The following is a 26,578-nucleotide window of genomic DNA, read 5'->3' as shown; positions in this document are numbered from 1 at the left end:
CAGGAACTGCAACTCGTCAGACCAAGCAACTGTTTTCCAATCCTCGATAGTCCAGTGCTGGTGTTGCTGTGCCCACAGGAGGCATGTTCTCTGTTCTTCATTGATACGAAGGTACGCGATGTAGCCGTCAGCTGTTTTAGTCCATTCGCGACAAAGTGCGACTAGTCGTCCGTTGCGATATTTTGTTCTGCGCACTAAGGTTGTATTCTGACGTGATGTGCGACATTGTGGCTCGTCCGTTTGCTTGAAAAAATTTAGCCATCCTCCTTCTCTGACCTCTCATCAACAAGCGATTTTCTTCCACAGGAGTGCCGTTGAGAGGATGTTTTCTGTTCGTTGCACCATTCTCGATACACCCTTGAAACATGGTGCGTGAAATGTTCAGGAGAACTGCCGTTTCAGAGATGCTTTGTCCAGCACGTCTTGTACCTACTACCATGCCACGTTCGAAGTCAATTACATCACCCCTTTTCCCCATTCTTGCTACAGTTTGTACGCTTAACTGATACTAGAAAGGTTGTTCTGCTGCATTTATATCCACAACTGTGGTCATGTGACTTGCAGCGTTATGGGACAAACCATTTGTGTGCACAGCAGGAGTGTACCTAATAAAGTGGCAGCATAGTTTATATGCAATGGATTTTATGAAGGTACGGCATTTTATTTTAATCTTATTTATCAGATCTAGACCATTTCCAGGGAGTTTAAGGGCAAAAAGGTTACTCAAAGTAATATTGACTGAAAAATGGCTGTCTGTCTCAAAAAGTTGACTATACTCTAAATTATTCAATGTGATACGCGAAATTAGCTCGACAGTGAGTAATTATGTTAAGATTTTCTCAAGGAATGAATAGGAGCCTTGCCAAAAGAAGTTATGCGTTAATAAAACTTTGGCAGAAACGTTTTTTTTTTTTTTTTTTTTCAGTGAACTCAGATAGCGCGAATAAGAAATAGGGGAAAAAAGGCGACGCCCAGTATTTATTATGCCGATCATAACTCGGAATTGGGGGGAGGAAGTTGTCTTGTTTGACATTTCTCAGCTATTCAAAGTGATAGTGCCTTACGGGTCAAGTGTTTAAGTAAATAAATTATCTTTATTTGTATATTTGCCATATAATACATATACCAGAAACTGCACGTTCCGCATCACGGCGCTTAATGCCTTGATGTAACCACCACCACCGTGCAATAAATGATTTAATAATAATAAAAATATCCAGATGGTGATGCTTTCTAAGTTTTTGTTATGATTCTTCTTTTGTCACAATTTCTTTTGTTAATAAATTATTTGACCAAAGTACACTGGTGTGCAAAATTTAAGGACCAGTCAGGACAGTACAGAGGGACTTTATTCAAAAATGGCAACCCAGCACTGGCATCACTGGCACACAACACATCACTACCAAAGATGGAACAAAGGGAAGAGGTGGTCCTCATTAGGAGATATGGTCACCCCTAATGTCGATGAAGGCTTTGCACCCCCTGTCCATACTCAGAACAATGTTGTCGATAAGTTCTTGCGGTCACATCGTCCATTCCTCTGTCAGCGCTATCTTCAGCTGGTGAACATTTTCTGATGGGTGTGGACGTGCCGTTAGGCGTCTCTCCAGAGCGTCCCATATGTGTTCGATAGGATTTAGATCGGCGGAAGAACGGGCAGGCCAATCCATACGAAAAATGTCCTCACTTTCCAACAGCTGCAGTGCGTGGGGTGTGGCGTTATCATTCATAAACACGAACTCGGGGCCAATGGCACCTCGGAACAGACGCACATGGGGAAGGATTACCTCAGTACAGTGCATGCACCGGTTACAGTACCGCCCTCCAGTATCTGGAGGGCGGTACGTCCATCCAAGATAACGCCTCGACTGCCATATCGATCTCTTTCAGTGATGTTTGCGGGTTGATACTGTGTGCCAACCTCTCGCCAGATTAGCTGACGTCCAGAATCGCTGTTGAGACTGAATCCGCTCTCATCAGTAAAGAGTAACTTAAGTAGGGCTGCCGTAGCTGAGTGGTCAGGCACGTGGGAGCATAAGTACACGTGCCTTGAGTAACCGGGGTTCAAGCCCGTTACTGCTAAATACGGTGCTGTTTCTTGTATTCTGTCTATCTTGTGAACCCCTCTGACTGTTTAGTCGTGCCGAAGTATAAACAGAAAATTTATTTTAAAGAATGGCTGTCTGTTGTAACCTTTAGAAATAGAGTTGGTCCTTAAGTTTTGCACACCAGTGTATTAATATTTAAGTATGTGGTATTCTGGATGCTGAAAATATATTCGATTGGTAATGAAACCTGTCAGCTGTCGACCTCTGACTGTTTAGTCGTGCCGAAGTATAAACAGAAAATTTATTTTAAAGAATGGCTGTCTGTTGTAACCTTTAGAAATAGAGTTGGTCCTTAAGTTTTGCACACCAGTGTATTAATATTTAAGTATGTGGTATTCTGGATGCTGAAAATATATTCGATTGGTAATGAAACCTGTCAGCTGTCGACCTCTGACTGTTTAGTCGTGCCGAAGTATAAACAGAAAATTTATTTTAAAGAATGGCTGTCTGTTGTAACCTTTAGAAATAGAGTTGGTCCTTAAGTTTTGCACACCAGTGTATTAATATTTAAGTATGTGGTATTCTGGATGCTGAAAATATATTCGATTGGTAATGAAACCTGTCAGCTGTCGGCGTTTTGACTTTCGGAGTTTCGAAACAAAACCCTATGATCTGAAATTGTTCGCTGTCCTTTTATGGTAATAATAGTTCTGCAGAAAATATGGACATCTTTTAAAAAATTGGCAATATTTTACATATTTTGTATTTACATTCGAGCACTGTAAACATGTTTTTGGTGTGTTTAGAATTGAAATGCTGTGATCGCAATTTAGCTAAAAAAGAACTGGCATGATGGGTAAGCAAAGAGATGAAAAGTTCCTATATTAGGAATCCAGTGATCCAATTGTGGGCATCTTTTATAATTCAAGAAATAACTTTTATTTTTATATAAAGAAATTTTGAAATGTAATTTTATTTAATTCATTAAACATAAATGCACGAAATACAGCTATAATAAAAACGGAGTTTAGAGGAACGAAATTAACATTACATTTAAAAAAAGTTAGTTACTAAAACATAAATTAAAATGTTTTTATTAAAAAACGATTAGTAAATTTTTAGAGGAACGAAAACGTCAGTTAATATAAAATCATCAGTGGCGTGAAAACATTAACTGCAATTCATACACGATGGAACCTCAAAGAAAGGTTTGGTGTGCTTTGCCGTCCGCCCATACAAATGCAATAGGTAGAATACCTTCTCATATCTTCTACTTTGTCGTTACGGAAGAGAGGATGGGACTATGGTTTATTCTGGGGTTTACATTACATCAATACAAGGACACTGCTGTTGTTGGGTTATAGGCGGGACTTAAACAATATTGCCACTGTGCAGGAGCGGATTAAGGTCGGTTGAGGCCCCGGGCGCAGAAGAAAATATTGGACCCCTTAAAAAAAGAGAGAGAGAGACAGGGAAAATGAAAATACATGTTAACCATATTTTTAAATAAATAAAAAATATTATGTACTATTAATGTTTTATTTCCAATACAATTTGAATATAATATATGTATAATATTATTAATAATAGCATAATAATAATCACAAAGTTTTGAACTAATATGTTCAACTAATTTGTTGGGGTTTTGCGTGGGCCCTTCAGAAGTCAGGGCCCAGGGCGCACGCCTGGTGCGCCCGCCGTTAAATCCGCCTCTGTCACTGTGTGTGCTTGTGTTCATGAGCCGATTTGCTTGTCGTGCAGGGTTAGAAACCCGGAATGACTTACGGTGAAAATTTCAGGTCCGACCCCAAAATTTGTGGAGCCCTGTTCAAGAATTACTCATGGGACCTTGGGTACTGTGCGAAACTTATATGGGGTGTTTTTGTAATAGTGATTTTTTAATTTTTTTTTTCAGATTTTACCGTAACTAATAAATAAATAATTTTATATTATACTGAACAAAAATTTTAAATACGAATAATATTTAATATGTTAATCAACAATATTAAGATTATTACTAAATATAATAATAAACCCCTGGCATGGTGCCGTGAAGGGTATTGTATGGTCGTGGTACCTGCGTGTACCGGTGAACTGTACAATAAAGATCTTATAATACCACATGAAATTAATAATATAGTTTATTAAGCTATTCGCCTAAACTACTGTACATTAAGGTAACGTTTCAGGTATCTTACTATACCCATCATCAGACTGTGCTGCTGACAGACTCCTCTTGCCAATGCTCCAGAAACCTGATGTGCATTAATTTCACGTGGTATAAGAGTGGTATTATATTTAGTAATAATTTTAATGGAAAACAACCACTTAACGTCCTTTCCTAACTATATTAAATCAACAATAGTGTTTAACAATTGTAGTCATCCCAGAAAAATAGGAACATGAATAAATAATAATAGGAACCAATTATTACAATACACATCACACAAACAATACAGATATCATTCAAAGTGAGTATAACATAATTATTACATTTTTAAATAACGTCCTATATTCGAACGAAACATAAACATTGAGAATGAAATGAAATATGCGCTCTACTTCTAGCAATTTTAAAATTGATTCGATCAAGCGCTCTTGGAATGACGATAATGTGGGTAAGATGGCTGTAGGCTTGTTGATAGAAATGCGGAAAAGTGGATGATATTATTTAGACCATTTTAGCGCTGGGCTGTGTTCAACAGAACCGTTCGAACATGCTTGTGGCTGGCTCTAGATGAAACCATATTTCTTCCGCCTGATCAGGGCCGTGCCGAGCCCTTTTATACCTGAGGCAAGAATGAAAAATTGTGCCCTCCCCTAAAATATATATAAAAAAAAAATTAATTTAAAAAATATGACTTATTTAAAATACATTTCTGGTACATGTTTTAATAAAACATTAAAATTGAGGTTATAAAAATGACGATCAGTGGGACGACAACCATAGTGGTGATCGACATAGTGCTCGCGCACAGAACTCTGTATCTGTACAGTAGCGCGACAAGGATTTTTGTCTTGCAAAAGCAAGATGATAAATGGATTGGAATAATCAAAACAGAAAATTTAAAACATTGGCAATTATTTAACCTTTCTTTAGGCGCTCCTTTCAGCTTTTAACGTGAGGCAAGAGCTTCACTCGCCTCACTCTCTACATAGCTCTGCGCCTGAGATCGGCTAACCATAGCCTTGACTAAAGAGGACTTTAGAAATTCCTCAAGCATCAACGGGAGTCAAACTCAAACCCCTCAAACTAGTGACGTGGCACCCACTATATTGCCACGGAGGACAACAAGGACACATTGATGGAAATGATATTACAAAATATTATCATAAGTGTGTCTTTTCTGGGGTCTTTATAAGAGCTCTTTGAAAGATTTAGGCGATTCTATTGCGCCGTCAACTGTGTCTGAATAGAACGTTTTTTTTATCATTGATATCATGTAGATTTATAAGTTCATTTGTGGTTTCTGAAAATTTATTTGATTCTAGAGTTTGACGTTGAACTGCATGAGTTCTATGAAAATTTAAAACACTACTGTCAGGTTGAGTGTCTCCCTGATTATCGCCAAATCCCTCTTTAGAAATGACATACCGACTGAACGGGTAGATATCTGTTTCCGAAAACTGGTAAAATTTTTTTTATTGGAGACATTCTCACAAATAAAATGTGTTCAACAAATGTGTGCCCATAATTAGTGCTCCCAACTTAATATTAGTAGTGGCAAATGATTCAAGAAAGCGGCAACAAAAAAAAAAAAAAAAAGAAAAGAAAAAAAAAAAAGAAACCATCATTTGGCAACTCGTTCTAATAATTTGTCTAAATTAGTAAAGGAAGCTAATAATTTAAACAGATTATTAGAGATAGGCTGTATAAATTCTTAAATTTATTCAGACTATCCCACTTCCACAACACTAGATGTTTGTTCCAACAATCAATTACTGTCTTAATGAAAGCAATCCAGCAATCATACTTTTCCAATTTAAATTTGTCCCCTTATGTGTGCTCACCCGACAAATAGTAAGGATGTCATCAGCATTTAATTTACTTAATCAATTTGCAGCCTTTATGCACTTCAATTTGATCTCATTGCAAGGGTCTGGTTTCCAGACACTAATTTAGAGAACAAGTTTCTCATGGTAAGGGGCATCCTTTTGTGATCCGGACTAATTTTGTTTGCACTCATTCTGGTACATCCCCTATTCTTCTGAAGATGAGCCTTCCAGACTCATGATATGCGTACTGCATACAGGTCTGGAAGGCCTGACCATTGCATTATACAACGGGATAATCATTTCCTTATTCCCCTTGGCAGAATGCTGTATATCATTGACAGAACCTCACAAACTGTCCGAGCAGTCTGTCTGCGCTGCTGTGAGAGCATGTCAGATTACAATTATCCCTAAGTCTTTTTTGTTCTCCATTACTTTGAGTGGTGCCAACCAATAGGTATGTTATTCTGGGATTACAGCTGCTCATATGTAGTACCTCGTGTTTATCTGTGTTAAGCCTGAATTGCCACTTCTCAGCCCATATGCCTAATTTCTCTAGGTTGTGCTGCAGTATCAGACCCTGATCCCTAACACCACCAACAAAACCCCGACATCAAACTTGATAAGTTCTCATCAACACCGAAAAATGTTAGTAAACAGCAAAAACAGAAAGGGGGGCCCCAGAACCGCACGCCGATGAACCCTACCAACACCACCCCACGAAGAGCAGCAGACATCAACCACTCCTTGTCCTCTGCCACTCAATCACCCCTCCAACCACAGCAGCCTGTTCCAAACTGCGCAGTCCCTCACACAAAACAGCATCTAAAGCCCCACCGAAATCCAAGCACAATGATGCCAGATTATTATTATTACAGTATTTATTTATTTTTTTTTGCATCCAGTTCCTTCGTGACTGTTTCACGATAGTCGATCAGATCGGTCAGAAGAAAACATTTCGAAAAGATACGTTAGATGCTATAGAGAAAATGGCATGAAATTGCCTTTAGGCTGTATAACGAGCATTTCATTCACATCTTTGTTGAAATATACGATTGCAGTTACCAAAATGTTAGAACAGTGATCCCACTTAGCACTTCTAACTGTTAACAAATGTGCAGGCTGAACTATTTCCATCTGGTACCTTCGCTTTCTCTTCCGCGGTTTTGACTTGTTTGCTCCTCTGAACAGGTAGGTGATGCGCTCTCAACCAAACTTTGAATGTTCATTATTTTGATGTCTATGGCTTCATTAGGAACAATGTTCATACTTAGCACAAACACCTTATGATTTATCGTAATATAGAGCAATAATATTGCTCTAACATCCAGTTATGAGGTTCAGATATCTAGAAAGATCAAAAATTGTAATCGATTGGTACAACTATATTACATATTTGTATTTAAGATTTGTCTTTATTTCAGTTTCTAAATCTTTTATACTTCTTTCCTTTTTATTTCAGGAACATTGATATCTGGTCTGACAGTGTTTTGTGGTTGTAAGACAGAACATAATAATCGAGCGGTATCATTGACGTATAACGTGCTGGCTTTCCTATTACAACTCATAACAGCTCCTATAGTTGTTGGCTGGGTGTGGAGTATTATGTGGGGAATCACTTTTGTCAATCTTAGTTGTAAGTATTAATTATAGTCAGGATTTTATAATGCATAAATGTTTATTCCTTATTTTTTAAATATGTTTGATTAATCGAAAAGTTCATAATTTATGAGTATAACTGACATAAACAGAAAGAAAATACATTTCAAAATGCAGAGCTACCCTTTTATCTTTCATAGTGGGGTTCGAGCCCATCACCACCAAATACGGAGGATGTGGAAAGGTCAGGGAATGATCACTGCATATCCCCGGAGCAATATGACCTTAGTTGCTAATGCTCCTAAAAACCAAAACAACAACAACAACAACAACAATCTAGTGTTTGCATGCAAGGTGTGGCAATAAAGTTCACAGACTGGCATGATAAAAAAAAAAGTGTTGAAGGAGCTGAAAAATGTGTCTTATTTTTATTCAAAGTAATCACCACCTAACTAAATGCACTTATTATACAATTGTAAAAGTTTCTGAAAAGAGTCAGTGAAGGTGTCCAAAGGGATGATGTCCAATTTGGTGGGTACATTTTTCTTTGTCCTCAAGTTGACAACAGAAGACTCACTCTATTGGAGGCTGATTTCCTTAACTAATTCTTGTTTAATGACATCAGCAATAACCGACACATATTCTTTACATTTCATGTCATTTTTGTACGGAGCATGAACCTGTCTCTATCTACATTATGCTTATTTAGTAGGGCTATCAAGGTTTTGAAGTCAGTAAATGGTTTATTGAATTTAGCTGTATAATAGACTGTATTAAAAAGGCTGTATTAAATAGTCTTATAATAGACTGTATTTAAAGTCAGTTTTAATACAGTCTATTATAAGACTATTAAAAAAGGCACTTGAGGTGTTCAAACATTTTAGGATCCATCTTTCTTTGGCAGGCAGCTAGATGCATGTTTTCCGGGTGATTTTTGTCCAGTCTATGTCACAGTGTTTTTTGTGAGAATTGGATGCTTCTTCTTCTTCTTCAATGTGCCATCGCTCTGCAGAATTTGGCTGTTGTCATCTTTGCAATAGACGTACATGAGGTAGAAGCCCTGAACAAGCCCTTATTACTCTTGTTGTAGGATAGATGTGAAAGTTTGCCTTTAGCCAGCAGGTGGTTGATTGCTCGAACAAACTTCCATCTCGTGTAGAAGTTGATAGCTTAAATAGATTCAAGGCAGAACTAGACTAACATTTTGAGCGAGTGGATGGGTGAAATGAGAGTTTTTTTTTTTTTTTTTTTTTGGCTGATGCTATATAAGCTTGCTTTCTTGCATCATGTGTCTTTACTAATGTTAATGTTGTTCCCTTCAAATACTTTTTCAAATTATTCATTTAAAATTATTCAAATAATTTTAATAGATACCTGACAGTCATTCAACAATATAAACTTGATTTTATCATAGCTAAAATTGTGCAAAATGGGGGGAGGGAAGTAGTCTCTCTCACTCTCCGGCGTTTTCATATCAGCAGCATTAGAGCTGTTTCTGTGCACCTGCTTAGGTTTGTCTTTGAGGTTGTTGACAAAGTTTTTTTTTATTGAGCTGAGAAAATCCAGTTATATCTTGGCTTGTAAATGAGGAAGCTGCACAACACATTTCCAGCTTGGAAATGTATCTTAAGTCAGTTGGCTTAGAAATAAATCACACAAAGACAGAGCAGACGAACTTCACTAATAAAGAACAATGAAATGATGATAAGTGTTTATCAGTGGTGAATTTATAAAAACCCACAAAGATCTGCAATTATAAGGGATGAGAATCTCTCATTCAAGCAACACTACTGTTAGAAAGGCAAATTTCCCATTGTATTAGACCAGTGGTGTCCAGACCAGTGTCCAAACGGGCTGGATACAACCTGCAAATAATTTCTATACAGCCCTCCTGCAAAGTGAACTAAAACAGCATTTTATATTTTCATGTTATATATTTGTTATGTTACATATATAGTTTGTCACACACTTTTTTTTTTTTTTTTTTTTATGAAAACCACAAACACAAAACCTATAGTACTTAGTACCGTGCATTGGTTGAAGGAGAAGTATGGGGCAAGGGGATGCCGGAAACTTTGCTCTAGAGACTAAACATGGGTTTCACCACTTCAAGCCTCCAATAAGCAAAGTGGTGTTATTTCACCGGTTGATGAAAGTCATCTACCACCTTACTTTTTACACACAGTTTGTGTGTGACAAACTTTTATGTGTGATATTTTTATTGAAATGTGTGAAACTTTTATTGAAATAAAATAAAATAAAATTGTTAATTAATAATAAGATAAAATAAGAAAAAAATATGCGCATGCGCATACGAAAATAGACATTCGCACGCACATACGAAAATGGACATGCACAGTGTGCGCATACGAAAATAGGCATGCGCATTTGAAAATGAATATGCGCACGCGCATACGAAAGTGAATATGCGCACGCGCATACGAAAATACATATGCGCATGCGCATACGAAAATGGACATGCGCACGCATACCATTTTTAAGAAAAATGTGGATCCCTTGGTAGTCAAGTTCATAATGATTGCAACGATACTACATCAACATATTGAAATAAAATTAATAATAATAATAATAAGATAAAATAAGTAAAAAATATGCGCAGGCGCATACGAAAATGGACATGCGCACGCGCATACAAAAATGACATGCGCACTCGCATGCGAAAATAGGCATGCGCACACGCATATCCGTTCTCTGAAGACACGGTGTCCCGCCTACTCATCTTTTATAATAACATGCCTTCCATCACAAACAGAAAAAGTGCTGAATCTAAGATCCCTTTTATCAGGGGCTCTAGTAAAACGCTTCACTGACAGACCATCAAGGGAGTCCAAAATCTCTTCTCCACAGGCATAGCAATCAGATACCCTGCTATCTACACATACTACGTTCTCCTCTCGTCATAGAATCCCCAGATCCCTACAGTGTTTACCTTCAGAATTGCAGGAGTATAATTAGCAACCTAAACCACTTCAGAGCAATCCAAGGCTCACATATTTACGACATTTACCTGCTCACTGAAACCTGGCTCTCATAAATATTGATGATCAGGAGATTATAGATGGACAATATACAATCCATAGAAAGGACAGAGGATCTCGTGGAGGCGGAGTAGCTATTATACATTCTAACCATATACTCTGTGAAATTGCATCAAATTTCACAAATATTGAATCAGTATACTGCCTTCTTCATCTTGGCAAGGTAAAAGTTTTAATAGTATTGCTTTATTTTCCACCTCCCTTAACTAATATCGACCTCCAGTACTTAGAAAGCTCGCTGGAATCTATCTTCCCACTAATTCAATCTGCCGACATAGCAATGGTTTTGGGTGACTTTAACTGTCAACTGGCCAATTTAGGATCTTCTTCTCCATCACTGCAGACTAGGGCTCTCTTTAATATGCTTCACAGCTATGGTCTTGAACAAATTTGCAATTTTCCAACCAGAGAAAATGCCTTCCTCGACCTAATATTTTCCTCTACTCATATAGATGTTCACAATGACAACCCTATATTTCACTCGGATCATTCGCCAATTACTTTTGACATCACAGTGACCTCTCATAACTTCAAATGCAGCTCCCGTTCTCCACGATTCAATTTCAGAATGGCTGACTGGCCTTTGCTCAACCTAGCTCTAAGAAACGTAGACAAGCAGCTCGCTGACGCTATGGATGACATCGATGTGCTCACCAGCAACCTGATTAACTGCGTCCATTCAGTTATATCTGATATTGTTCCTCAATCCCATCTTACCACACGCTCTACCTACCCGCACTGGTATAACAGCGAATTAATACATAAAATTAAATCCAAAGAATTTTATAGAAACAAATATAAGCAATCAGGTGACAGCCAATATTACGAAATATTCAGCCAACTCCGCAAAGAAGTGAAAACGCTCATATTAAACTCTTACAATATGTATACAGAGTCAGTTCAGGATAGTCTGCTTACTCACAGATATCAAACCATTCTGGAATTTCATGAAGTATAAGAATATAACCAGTAGAAAGTTACAACTCCATAACGCAGATGGAATTCTCTTATCTGACGAATTCAGTATTGCTCAAGAGTTTGCCAAACACTTTTCTAGAATTCAAACAAATGATACATTGAGACCTGCCTCATTTCCTGACTTCACACCTGTTAAAGATGATATCCTCATTAACCTCTTTATCACTGATGAAGATTTAAATTCGGCATTAAAAAGCATGAGAAATAACTATACTAGAGGCCCAGATGACATTCCAGGCTTATTTTGGAAAATGACTGTCACTACATTAAAACCCCTCATACTGCGGATCTTCAACTTGTCTCTCAGGCTGGGGAAGTATCCTAAGCACTTTAAGCAGGTCAATATAGTTCCTATTTTCAAAAAAGGTGATAAAAATGACGTATCTGATTACAGACCCATAACCTTGCAAAACAGCCTGGCTAAACTCTTCGACACAGCAGTACACAAACATCTCTTCGAATTCTTAAGGCCTTTCATCGATCAGAAACATGGTTTCTGCAGTGGCAAGTCAGTAGTCACAAATTTACTTCCTTTCTGGCAATACATCTCGGAAGCTCTTGATAACCACCTACAAGTTGATGCAGTCTACACAGACATATCTAAGGCATTTGATAAAGTCCCGCACGAACAACTTCTGGAAAAACTTAAGCTATATGGTATCTGTGACCCTTTGCTCTCATGGCTACGCAGCCATATTACGCATCGTTCCTTGAGAGTTATCATCGATCAAGTGAACTCAGACTGTTTTATACCACTAAGCGGAGTACCACAAGGCTCTCCCTTAGGTCCTCTTCTCTTCATTGTTTTCGTAAATGATCTTCCTTCTTTCATCTACACCTCCAATGTTCAAGTTGCTCTCTATGCAGATGATCTTAAGATCTACTCAGCAGTGAAGGAGATTACCGATTCTCAACAGCTTCAATGTGCTCTCAATAAATTCTCTCTGTGGCTATCTCTGAATGGCTTGTCTGCTAACCCCTCGAAGTGCAAAGTAATCTCTTTCTCATCTTGCAGATCTCCACAACTAATGAATACGGAGTACACTGTTAACTCTGTGATCATCGAAAGGTGTGACCAAGTTAACGACTTGGGGACTCTCTTTTCCAGCAGTGCTAAATTCGATGCCCATGTCCTTAAAATCACCAGCAAAGCATTCAAAACACTGGGATTCATCAAACGGAACACATACAAGTTCAAAAACTACAGATATGCGGTTATCCTTTATAAAACTATTGTTCTGCCAATCCTTGAATTCAGTTCACCCATCTGGAATCCTCACACAAAGACTTTAACAAAATTGAAGCAGTCCAAAAAAATTTTGTCCGTTACCTTACGTACCGCAATCCTCTATTCTATCACTCAGTGTATTATGAATCGCTGTGCGATTACTTTCATCTGAGGCCTCTGTGCACTAGAAGAGTTACTGCTGACATCGCCCAAAGTAAGCCAAAATCACTGGAATTTATGAAGCATCTGATATCCTGAGTAAAATAAACTTCAATGCTCCCTGTAGACAAGTCAGGAACCTTACACCGTTTCGCCTTGACTCTGCCAACACGGACTTTATGAAGTTCAGTCAGCAAATCAGCGAATGACTCTCTCATTGACTTCTTTGACAACTCCCAATCACTGATGAACTCCATCCACAAGTTTGCCTCTTCTCTTAAACTGCAAAGTGACTAGCTCACATCTAATTATTGTAGCTTATTATTGGTTATATTATTTTTCTATTGTCTAACGGGTTAATTATTACTTGTTTTACCGGTAACTTAACGTAATACAATCCTCTTTTGTACATATGCTTTTATTGTTTGAATCTATATCAATGTTTATCGTCCTGTTGGATTTCATATTACTGTTATTATGTTTATTGATCTGATCTCAGATACACTGTTAATGGTTACCTGTTGTGTATCTTGCTATTGATAAAATAAAATAAAATAAAATATGAAAATGGCCATGCGCACGTACATACGAAAATAGATATGCGCACGCGCATACGAAAATAGATATGCGCACGCGCATACGGAAATAGACATGCGCATACGAAAATGAATGCTCACGCGCATACGAAAGTGAATATGCGCACGCGCATACAAAATAGACATGCGCATGCGCATACGAAAATACATATGCGCATGCGCATACGAAAATGGACATGCGCATACCATTTTTAAGAAAGATGCGGATCCCTTGGTAGTCAAGTTCATAATGATTGCAACGATACTACATCAATATATCGAAATAAAATTAATAGAAGAAAATCTTTATTGTACAGTAAAGATACAATAATGTGCCCGCCACAGCCAGGAGGCCAGGGGCTTGACAATGATATAGGGTAATATAAAAATATGTACAGTATAAAAATTTGTGCAGTATAAAATATTACATAACAATTAAAAACGTAGCATTAGCCATTCAATAGATATGAGTATGTACATAGTTGTGAGGTAGACAGTGCATCAAGGTATGTGCACGTTCATATGTACAAAGCACATATTTAAGCATATTCACACAAGTCAGAAAATTTCACAGTGCCAAATAATAAGAAAAAATAAGTAAAAAATATGCGCAGGCGCATACGAAAAGAGACATGCGCACGCGCATACGAAAATGGACATGCGCACGCTCATACGAAAATGGACATGCGCACGCTCATACTAAAATGGACATGCGTACGCGCATGCAAAAATGACATGCGCACGCGCATGCGAAAATAGACATGCGCACACGCATACGAAAATGGGCATGCGCAAGCGCATACGAAAATAAATATGCGCACGCGCATACGAAAATAGATATGCACATGCGCATACGAAAATGAATATGCGCATACGAAAATGGACATGCGCAAACCGTCAAGTTCATAATGATTACATCAACATGTTAAAATAAAATAATATTTTTACCGCGTAGACCTGTTTCGTTATAAAATAATATTGTTAATAAGATAAATAATATTTATAAGTAAAAAATATGCGCACGCGCATACGAAAATGGACACGCGCATACGAAAATGAATATGCGCACGCGCATACGAAAATAGATATGCGCACGCGCATACGAAAATACATATGCGCACGCATGACTTGAACACTTCAAGACTGCGCCTGAAATGAACTAATGAGCAGCTCACTAGTTTATTCCAAGGGAATATACCTTGGAATATACGATTCAGTCTTGTGACTTCACTCTTAGGTTGAAAGCTAACACATCGCCATGTGTTAGCTTTTCGGCATATCGGCAACTCTTTGCAGCACACCTTGCCGAATGCTCTGAATTGTTGCCGGTTTATACAGATGGCTGAAGAGTTTGCAGGATCAGCTTGTCTTTCCTAGCAAAACAATCTGCTGTCGTATTCCAAGCGAATGTAGCATATACACTGATGCTACATGCAATAGAACTGGCCTGGATCATATAAAACCCACCAGTACCAAAAGTGCATGTTATATACCGACTCCCTAAGCATATTACAGGCCTTATTCAATGTGAGAAGCACTCACCCAGTATTATGTCAGGTGCAGCAAATATTATTATACTCCCTTTCAGAGCAAATATTATACTCCCTTTCAGAGTTAAACTTTGATATTCGCTTTTGCTGGATCCCTAGCCATGTTGGTATCAGAGACTTGGCTGATGCAGCAGCAAAATCAGCAATGCCACAAAGTTGCATCTGCTTATACATCTGCTTATATCCCCTATACAGACTGCAAGCAAGTGATCTACAAAATATTATGTGCACGTTGGCAATAATCTTGGAATGGGTGCCCTACCACAGCTGAATGAAATTAAGCCTGTAATAATGCTAGTCAGCGCAGGGTTCGATGGAAGGAAGTAATTCTTGCTCGGCTACGCATAGGACATTCTCACCTGACGCATTCATGAGGGCTGATGATTGTCCTGTGTGTAGACATTGTAAAGCAATTTTAACTATCTGTCATATTTTTGTTGAATTTTAGTAATGAACGCCGTTTATGTTTTAACCATCTGTCTGAGCCTTATACACTCAGGCAGATTTTATCCGACGATGATAATGTGTCAGATTTATACAACTGATTAATCTTACATAGTTTTATTTATATTGCTCTAATGTTTAATATATTGTAAGTGTTTTATGCCATATTTTTGTTTATAATATATTAACTAGATATGCTATTTTATATTTTTACATATATATATTTTATTACCTTAGACTTGGTGCACGATAGCCTTAGATGCTGATACGCCATTAAAATCTTAAATATCAGCAAGCTCGCAGGTTCACAGCATGTGTTTCCACAGGAGCATGGGGTGGCATGGGGTGTCCAAAAAACACATGCAAACATTTGCTTTCAGTCAGAGAGTGATTGTTGGCTACCATCTAGTACTGTGGAAATGGGTAATTTTAATAAATTTAAATCTAGAGACGATGGACAGATGAGTTTTTTTTTTTTTTTTTTTGGGATTGATGCTGTTAAAGCTTGTTTCCCTACATCATTTGCCATTACTACTATTACTAATGTTAATAATGATAAAACACTAGCCCACTCTTTCTGTTGCTGGGCAAACAGTGCCAAGCTGCATAAAGGACACTCTGTGACACACCTTACAGTTCATATGTTTACCGGATGGTGCAGAGTTCGCATTAAAACATTGACTGTTTGCCTATTATCTGTTGGAGCCTTTGGTTGAGTACATGATCCTCACTTTGTTTTTGCCACTGCCTGTCATGGCCTTGATAATGCAAATTAATAAGTGGACTTTTAAGAACAAATTTTTGTCCTTTCCAACATTGGCCAGTTAAAATAAAATCTTACTATTGCCTGGGCGAGATATAATAAATTTCTGTTTATACTTTGGGATGGAAACATAGGAGTCATAAGATTTTACAACATGGAGGATAGATAACTATTATCAGCATGATCACTGTATTTAGTGGTACCATATGGACTCAAACATGCAGCCTAAATAACTGTATTCATGTTCTGGCTATGCCCATTTCTATATTTTAATATATTATATTTTATATATAGTTTTATATTTTAAAATAATTTTTCAAAAAAATTTTTAGTAAAAGAGGTCTATAATAATAATCAAAAAAGTGCTGGCCAGTCTGCCATAAGTAATAACATAAGCGGAAATCTAATAGTGACGTAAGCTGATGATTGTTGGTGTATGCTTTAATTCTGTTGCATGCTTCAATGGGTATTTGGCATTTGCTGCATCAGCTTCCTTCTCATACTTATGTATATAAAATATTTCTTTGAGGGGGAAGGAAGAAATAGATCAACTCCTCTGAATCTGGTTTTTTTATTTATTTTTTATTAGTTTATTTATAAAACTAATAAAAAATATTAATGCAATGTGTGATTTAAATAATAGTATCTTGAGTTAACCAAGAGTTTTATTAATTTGGACTATAGGCAATTACAGGATTTTATTTGCTTTATTAATCTCATATTAGTACTCTCTGTAAATGATGCATATTTTAATTTTTTTTCCATCCCATTTAACTATTAGGTACAAGACGAGAAGAAGTGATTGCAGCCTCTCACGTATGATGTAAGAATGTCTTCTGGTGACACATGGAATTCCAGCCGTCGATCTGATAGTCATCTCATATCTGGCTTCATCAGACCTGCATATCTTCGACCACGGGTGACTTGGGGACCTTTTTTTTTTTGTTTTTGTTTTCGTTTTCTACTCTTCCTGCCAGATCTTGACATCACACCTCTATTTCTACACCAGTCACCTCTACAACATCTTCACAGGTTGAAGACACTCTGATGTGAGAAGCCTGATGAAGTGTGAGCTTTTCGCTCACACTTCATCGTAAAGCATTTGGCTTTACGATGCCAAATAAAATAAATTTCCCTGTCACAAGCTTAAAGATTTCAGCCAGATCTCCTGAGTTTTACATAAGGACAAAACATGCAACTTGTCTATATTGTAACTTGCTGTCAAAGAAAAGAAGGAATGCCCATCAGTTTTAGTGAACAATGGAAGGTAAATTGCCCTCCTCTTCCATAATGTAAGCTCTATGGAACAGAAGGATAAGCCCAAAACGAACAGTTTTGTGATGCAGTTCTTGAGGTGTAAAGGAATGCTTTTTTCCATTTTTATCACAAGCCTGGTAGCACACTCCTGCTGTGCCTTTTAGATGCTAATTATAAGCTATATTTAAATACATCTAATGTACTCTGAAACAGTAGATTAATGCTGCAGAAATTACATGCATTTAGCACACTAGTTTTTATTTCCCTTGCCACAAATGAAATTTGTCAGCCCTGCATGCAGGGGGCCAAGTTAAGAAAATTTATTCCTTCTCATGAATTTTAAATGGTAATTATTTAGCATATTAAATGGTCGTGGCTAAGCTTCTAAAATGACTAGACTTCTCATGTATACATGTGCCATGGAAGTAATACAGGTAATAAATTCATCTGTTTTCATGAGCTCAAGGTAGCAAAGAAGATGCTTCTTTAGCTGATTATACACAAGGTACAACCAGCTCTGATAGAAAAAAAAACTTTGATAAACACCGTAATGAAATAATTTTATTTGAAGTTACTGTACAGAGATGCCATATGCTATGCAGTACAAGGCCATTTATGTATGTCTGTAGTTATACAATTATAAAATAAGTTATTAATTTGATTTCTCCAAATATTTCTGAATATAACATTCCTGCTAATGGCAGAGTTTCATTAATTTATGTTATTTCTGTTCCTTCTCTTGGTACCAATAATGGATAGACATTTTTTATAGTAGTTTATGTATTTAATAATTAATATTTCATAAAATTTACATAATTGATAGATAACAGCTGCAAAGGCTCAACACTTTTTACTTTACATATCAATTAGTTAAGAAAAGGAGGAATTACCTCTATGATGTCTTGTAGAACACTTCAGTGCTGATACTCTCTGTTATTGAATCAACTATACAAATAGTTTACATGTATTCCACACCTTCGTAGACAAAATCAATGATCCAATGTACCACGGACCCCAAGCCCGACCCCAAAATACATTGAATCACCAACCCCAATCTTTGAGTGAGAGAATACAATATGTCCGTATTTTAAAAACAATTTAAATGCTTTGAAGCCAATAAATAATGAATCCATACTATTAACACTTTGAAAACAAATATTAAAACATAAAAACACATTAAGAATCCTCTGAAACATTAAGAAACTAAAGATTTTGTTACTAAAAAATTTAGTTTCTTAATGTTTCAGAGGATTCTTAATGTGTTTTTATATTTTAATATTTGTTTTCAAAATTTTAATAGTATGAATTCATTATTTATTTGGTTTCAGAGCATTTAAATTGTTTTTAAAATATGGATGTATTGTATTCTCTCATTTGAAGATTAGGGTTGGTGATTCGATGTATTTTGGGGTTGGGCTTTGGGGTCTGTGGGCCTCCGATTCTGTGGTGCATTGGATCATATGATTTTGTCTATGAGGGTGTGGAATACATGTAAATTATTTGTATAGTTGATTCAACAATGGAGAGTATCAGCACTGAAGTGTTCTACAAGACATCATAGAGGTAATTCCTCCTTTTCTTAACTAATTAATAAAATTTAACAACATTTTCCCTGCAGAATATTAACTTAATATTACAGAAATCACAAAATGAACACTGTGCATTTTTTTATTTGACAATGTGAGGCTAAGAAACCAACCTTATTTCTTAATTATCTGCCAGTCACAAGAACTGATCAAAGAAGTTTGTATTTTGGGAGTTAAGGACCATACTAATCATTCCTCTTCCATACATGTGGTTTAAATGATATTCAAAAGAGTTGGGGGACAGTTGGTGGCGTAGCTATCATGTAGGCAGGCGAGGCAGTTGCCTCCGGGCCCGGCTATCTCCTGTTTTTGCAATTTTCATTAAAGGGGCTCGAACATGTTCTTTGCCTCCGGGTCCGAAAAAGGGTAGCTACACTAGTGGGGAGTCCTATTTTTATTGCCTTGTGAATCATTCATATGACACATCCCATTCACTTTAAAAACTTTTGTCTTTAATGATGTTCCCCAGTCCTGGAAATAGATTCAGTATAGGAAATGGAAGAGGGATGCAGTTAGACATCATCCCTTTAGTTCCAGAGCTATTGTGACTGTCTGTACTGATGCTACTGGGAGTTAGGTCTATTTATCTTAAAGTAAACAAAATATCCACCTAGTTCTAAAAAGAAGCCATTTCCATTCCAGAATAAATCACTAACAGCTGCATTCTCTGTATAATAAGGCATGAATGTTTGTAATCCTTCATCCTTGATTTCCATTGCAACTTTAGATTTGTAACATAGCAAGCTACTTTGCTATAAGTGAAGCACAACATTTGAATTTCTACACCATTTCATGAGAAGTTTTGTCTTACCCGGCCAGCATTACAGAATATCTTGGGAATTGAAGTGATAAGTATTTCTAGGTCATGCTTTTAAACCTGATCTAAGAATAAAAATGGGATAAAAAAGATGTTTTCAGTTTTAACACAACTGTTTTAAGTTCCACTGATCTCTGAAGTCAAGTTATAATTTTTCATCAATTTGTATGTTGTTTGCATACATAAATTTATACTGATTGACTGTGGGATGAAATGCTGGGAGAAGACCAAAAATCCACATGATGGCAAAATAACATTTGTTCACAAGAGATTCATGCACTGTTCTATGGATTTCTCCTATACAGACATGTGATGAATGCCTGGACTTGCTATCATCTAAAAATCTGCTTCGCTTAAATTCAGCATCCCACCATCAACTAGAGTTGAATACAGTGGTGCACTCAGAATTTTTCTTTGACAGAAACCAAAGAAAAAAAAAAGCTGAGGATCAAAGTTGCTGCTTTGACCCAGAGAAAATTGCAAAAGGGTTTTGGGTGAGGGGAGCAAAAGTTCTCTTACCAGGAAAGGCTTCAATTTTGCAAATTTCAGCATTTGGAGACTAGGCACATGCAGGGCAGTCTGACTGAGGTGGTTAAGGCCTTGAATGGATTGAATAAGCTCAATACTGATTGAGTCCTTCCTCTTGCTCAGAGTACACACAAGGAAGCATAAATTTAAATTGAGGAAGGATAATTGCAGGTCAGATGTGTGGAAATCTGCTTTCAGCCAGAAGGTGGTTTGATTGTTGGGAAAAACTCTCATCTGTTGTTATAGAGGTGGGTAGTTTGAATAAATTCAAGGAAGAACTACATAAACTGTTTGAGGAGATGGTCAGGTGAAATGGGAAGTTAGTTTCTTTCCTTTTCTTTTCTTTTCTTTTTTTTTTTTTTTTTTGGCTGACGCTGTATACGTTTGTTTTCTTGCATCATTTGTCACTACTACTAATAATAAATTAGTTAGTCAGTTTTTTCTTTTTTGTTTTGATTAAGTCTCTATGGGGGTTGGCTAAATGCAGTTTCCTTTCAATGAGAGCAGCTATTTTTGTTAACTTCTTTGCAAGTTGACTATTTGTTAGCCTTAGCAGCTGCCCACCGAGGATTAAATATACTGGAGAAGAGTTCCTTAATACCTCTTGCACAGGCATGTGTATGGTTAATTCTTTAAAGATATTTTGTTATGGCATTGCAGATATCTCCAGCGATGCAGTTTACAGGAATGCATACAAAAAGGTGATAGTACTTCAAAGGGATTATGCTGAAGTTAAAATTTCAAACCCATAAATAAATTTCTTTCTCAAAATATGAACTTCCTGATCACAACAGATATCAACCAAACATACTGTATTATCAACCCTGCATGATGGTCACACTGAGTTTTATAGCAGAAAAATGCTATATTCATTTTCCTGCATAAAATTTGCATTCTCATTATACACATCATGATTTCATTGCAAATTCTGCACTTTTTAAGAGTAGTTGTGACTTAAATATATTATTCTTTCATTTCATTTTCAGTTGGAACCACACATGTACAATGGATAATTGGAAATATTTTCATTCTCCCAGAATTGCACATGATATAACTTTCAGCAAGTAGGTATTTCACTTTCATTCCTGAAGTTTATCATGAAATGAATTATGATAAGCAACTCATTTCGTTTTGAATAGTCAACTTCATTTTATGCTTACACAACATGTTCATAAAAATTCTTTGCATTATCACTTTTACTGTTTATTTACTATTTATTTTATAGTGTGAACACCGATTGTATTTCCTCTTCTTGTCTGTTGAAATGTGTGAAAACTAAGTTTGAAACTTTGTCCTCTTGCCATTTTTCTGAGAATTAGAAAACTATGTGTCATATCATTTCATTTGAAAAAAAAAAAATAAAAAAAAAAATAAATAAATAAATACACACGTGCGTGCTATGTTATATGCCATATTTATGGAATTTTGGAAATTTTCTGCATAATCATCGTGTGAAATTTTTAGACTGCAAAACCAGCTTTTAAAAGAGGTGTGATTGGGATTCCTTGAGGTGCTGCTAGTAACAAGTTAACTTTTAATAAGTGCTTTGCCAATTTTGCAAGTAACATGGCCATGGGTATAATTCAACACTATTTTTCAAAAAATATTTTTTCATTTAATTATTAACTCTTATTCAGTTAATGGTAATATTCCAGTCTATTGAAATCTTCATCTCATTCCAAGAGCATTGTTCTGAACTTTTCTTATATTTATCATTGTCAAGCTAGGAACAAATTTATTCTTACGAAAGCACACATTTGTAGGACCGAGGCTGGAGATTTCTTTATACCTATTTTGTCTCTGAGTTTCAAAGATAAGTATCATTATAAATATGCCATTATGAACATTGTAAACAACAATTATATATGAATATTATTTGACGAAATACTTGTATATATCCATGCCTTTTCCATTTGTATCATCATTTGTATGAAAATTCTACTCATAGAACAGTTTCAGAAGCAAAATAATTTAAGATTTTTATGCTATTCAAAGATATGTCACTCATTCCTTGAAGTGAAGTTTATAATCATTAATACAAAGTTTCAGATTTAAAAAATAAAACACCTATATGAGGAAAAAATTAAGAATTGCTGACTTGCATACAACTTTGGTTCCAGTGTGTATCATGATTTTAAATCACAGTACTCTCAGTTCTTTAATTATATGGTATTCTACCTATTACAGTTATGTAGCAACTTAATGCCGGTGGCTCATTTACTCTAAATTCATTATAATACAATATGTAACATAAATAAATTTTTAACAAAAATCCTCTTGTTAAGTAGAAAGCTTATTGCTTCTCCATTTATTTGGAATGAAGACTGCAGAATTGTGACAATGCACAAATCATTATCATAAACCCATTTTATTCCATTGACTACATGGCATATCTGTTTTTCTTATTAACTAATATTTACTCGTATTTTCTTTTCTTTGTGAAAATAAAAAGTCAATTTTTAGAAAAAACTGTATCTGTAAGAAGAATTTATAATTACTCATCTAATGATTCAAAGTGGCTGTTGAGTATTCATGAAATTTGGATGAACCATTTAAAATCTTTTGTTGCAACTTCCCAATTTGCTCAGGGAAAACATTTAAAATTTACATTAAGCTGCCAAAAGTAAGTGGACACCTTTTTGTGCCTGTTTCAAAAAACTTATTTATACAATATTTAATAACATGTCGGCTAACCATTAGCCTTAATTATACACTGTGTCCTTGTCACTAGACTCTGAACCAGTTTTTGATAACAGGAAGATGGTAATTTGGTCCCTTTCTCCTCCTTCAACACAGTGGTCGATTTGGCTACTGATCGTAGGCATGATTTATCCCAAAATTGTTTAATGTGGTTAAAGTTGAAGCTCAAGGGAAGCCCAGTGAAGCTTTTGCATCCCCATGTCTTCAAACAAAGCCACTATAAGCTATATAGTATGATATGGTGCACTTTTAAGCTGAAAGAGGGCCTTCCCATATACTAACAGTGCAAGAAGAGTGGAACTGAACTGTCCAGAATTGCATTCATTATTCCAGGAATGAACCTAATGGTTCAATCACAAGAAATAATCCCAGACGATGACAGTATCTTACCAGACTTCACAGCTGAGATGACACACTCTGTTAAAAGTTCCTTGGTATCTGTCAGATCGAGAAACCATGTACAATGATTCATCACTCCACAGTAGAGTTTACCAAAGTTCCACAGACCAATTATGATGGGCTGTGCATCAGGCAAGTTTATGCTGTTCATTAACAATGCTATGCAGCTTCCTGTGTATTGTCCTTGTACTTGTTATCAGTTTCTGTGGCCTCCCTGAACCATTGGCTGATAATTGACAAGGACTAACAGGATCCACTCTTCTGAGCACCTTCCAGTCTCTTTCTGTGTTCTACCTGAAGGTTTATTGGTTGTAGTACATGATGACATTCCCATTTGGTAATTACAGCAGCCACTATTGATCTTAAGTAAGCATTTTCAAACTTTTTTTTTGCTTGTGGCATAGTATTCTTTGGGAGTCTCGGGCATATGCAGTTTCCTTTCAATGAGAGCAGCTATTTTTGTTAACTTCTTTGCAAGTTGACTATTTGTTAGCTATTTTGCTTTTTTTTTTTTTTTTTCTTTTTTTCAATATAATTTTGAAATTAATTAAGTTATTAAATTAAATATGGATAAGCTTTTTATTAAACGGAAAAAGGTCAATGATGAGTAAGTGTCAGCAACAATAACAAAAGTGAGAACAAACTGATTGCAAGTATAAGCTTCATACAATCTGTACATGGCATGCAGTTCTTTAGTACAGTTTGTTAAGTACCAAGATATTTATTTAAACTTTGGATTTAATTACAGGGGACCTGAAAACTATGCTTTTCCTATTCCTGAATGTGTGGTCTGTGGGAAAAAAACTTAGCAACAAGTGTATGGTTCCCAGTAAACTGAAAAGACATTTGAATACTAAACATGGCTATTTATCAGTTAAAGATAACTATTTTAGCCGTTTGCTGTCATTGGAAGTAGAACAAAAACAAGATACGGAAAAGAGGGCAAATATTGTGGAAAAAGCACAAGTAGCCAGCTATAAAGTTGCTGAAATAATAACAGTGAAAATGCAGTCGCACACTATATAGCTGAGGATTTAATTTTACCTGCTTGCAAAGAAATATCTGTGGTTCCATTTACAATGGAACCATAGATACTATGTCTCGGTGGATTGATGATACATCTTCAGATATTCAGAAAATGTAGCTGAAAAGGTGAGTGATAGCTGAATATTTGCACTACAGCTCAATGAGTTGGCTGATGCAAGTCAAAAATGCCAATTACAGAGTTATGTCAGATTTGTTGAGGAAGATTCGATTATTGAACAATTATTTTTGTGTACTGAATTACTTTCACTCTCAACAGAGGATTAGATATATGTATTTTCTATCTCCAGCACCTTCAAGAAAAATGGTCTTTCTTGGAAAAACTCTCTTGCTGTTTTCACAGACAGTGCACCTGCAATGACCGGAAGATTAAAAGCATGAGTAAAACAAGATTTTCAAAATGTAGGCTCAGTGCATTGCTCATACATCATGAGACCCTGATGGCAAAGACTATTCCAGCTGAACTTAAGTGTTCTGGTCTCAGCTGTTATAATGATCAACTATGTAAAGTGAAGGCTCTTAGGACAAGACTTTTCAAACAAATGTGCTAGGAAGTGAGATCTCACATGATACTTTGATTTTTCATACTAATATTCATCGGTTATCAAGAAGTAAGGGTTCTTGTGAGATTTTATGAACTGAGAAATGAGTTGTTAAAATATATTTACCCTCGAAAACATGGACTTTGTTTCTCAGTTAAATGATAAAAATATAGGCAAAGCTTGCCTATATTTTCAACAATTTAAATAGCATAGCCTAATTGCCAGTATGCAAGGGAAAGAAAGAAAATATGCTGACTTCAAGGGATATATTTATTTATTGTACTAGGTGGTCCCAGTTAGCTTTCCTGGCACCCCACCACTATTTACATACTGTACAGATAATTACAATTGCTCCATTATAACACCTTGAAATTTTGCACTTTGTGTGCCCACATCATTATAGGGTATTGAAACCCTATAGTTCATATAACATATTGAAGTTCTGCACTTCATGTGCTCACTCCATTATAGGGTATTGAAACTTTACAGTTCATATCATGTGAGTTTGAATCTCTGCCAAGAAAAATAGCTAGTGAAAAAAAAAAAAAAAAAAAGTCCTTACATTAGCCCTCTTGAATCATTTCACCTGTCTTCTTCCGTCATGTTTGCTGCAGCTGAAGAGACTTTCTATATGCATCTGTTTCACTCACAAAAATGTGCCATGGAAGTATCCAGTGCAGGGCACAAAAATGCAGGGGTCATCTTATTCCACATTACTCTCACACAGGAACTCCGTTTCACTGTAAACGATAGCTGCATTTATGTATTTTCACAGGGTAAACTATCCACCATTACATTGGAACAGTACTACACATCCTATGCTCACCCTGACTACAAAATCTCTGTTCCAATGTCCAGTGGACTATTTTGCCCATCCACTTGACCACATTTCATACAGGTGGTTTTATCAACATTGTTCTTGCTCCATTTGCAGCAAGAACTTTTGTCGTCTCTTTAAAACGTGTACTGCAAAATTTTGGAAAGCACCAAAGTCTGTCCTTGTCTTCAGTAGAAGGGCTTCACATTCAGAAGTCAGTGTTTGCAAGCTGGGTGCCCTATCAATCAGTTCCTCTCGTAGATCCTGGTATTCATGGCACCTATACAGAAGATGTACCCAGTCTTCTTTTTCTCCACAAGTATGCGATGAACATGCTGAAATACCTAAATCATTTAATTTTCCAAAGAAAGACCCGTGTCCTATAAGCAAGAATGTAGAATAGAGGTTTGGTTGAAACCAACTTGGCATATCCTTCCAAAACTGTTTGATACTTGGAAGAAAATTTTTGGTTATTAAACCCTTGGTACAATT

General features: G+C 36.3%; 1 protein-coding gene across 1 annotated transcript in view; it reads left to right on the top strand.

Moving 5' to 3' along the window:
- Positions 1-17,465, top strand: part of LOC150081895 (uncharacterized) — a 199,343-nt gene extending 181,878 nt beyond the window's left edge. Inside the window, exons 2-3 of the mRNA XM_090378965.1 lie at positions 7,504-7,677; positions 17,178-17,465. Of these exons, the coding sequence (XP_090235091.1) occupies positions 7,504-7,677; positions 17,178-17,218 (215 nt within the window). The 3' untranslated portion in view covers positions 17,219-17,465. The remainder of the gene's footprint in view (positions 1-7,503; positions 7,678-17,177) is intronic.
- The last annotated feature ends 9,113 nt before the right edge of the window (positions 17,466-26,578 follow it).

This window comes from Mastigoproctus giganteus, chromosome 8, assembly GCF_048544385.1.
Source record: "Mastigoproctus giganteus isolate SK-2022 chromosome 8, ASM4854438v1, whole genome shotgun sequence".
NCBI lineage: Eukaryota > Metazoa > Arthropoda > Arachnida > Uropygi > Thelyphonidae > Mastigoproctus > Mastigoproctus giganteus.
Note: the sequence above shows the minus strand (reverse complement) of the source record. Positions and strands in the feature narration are given on the sequence as shown.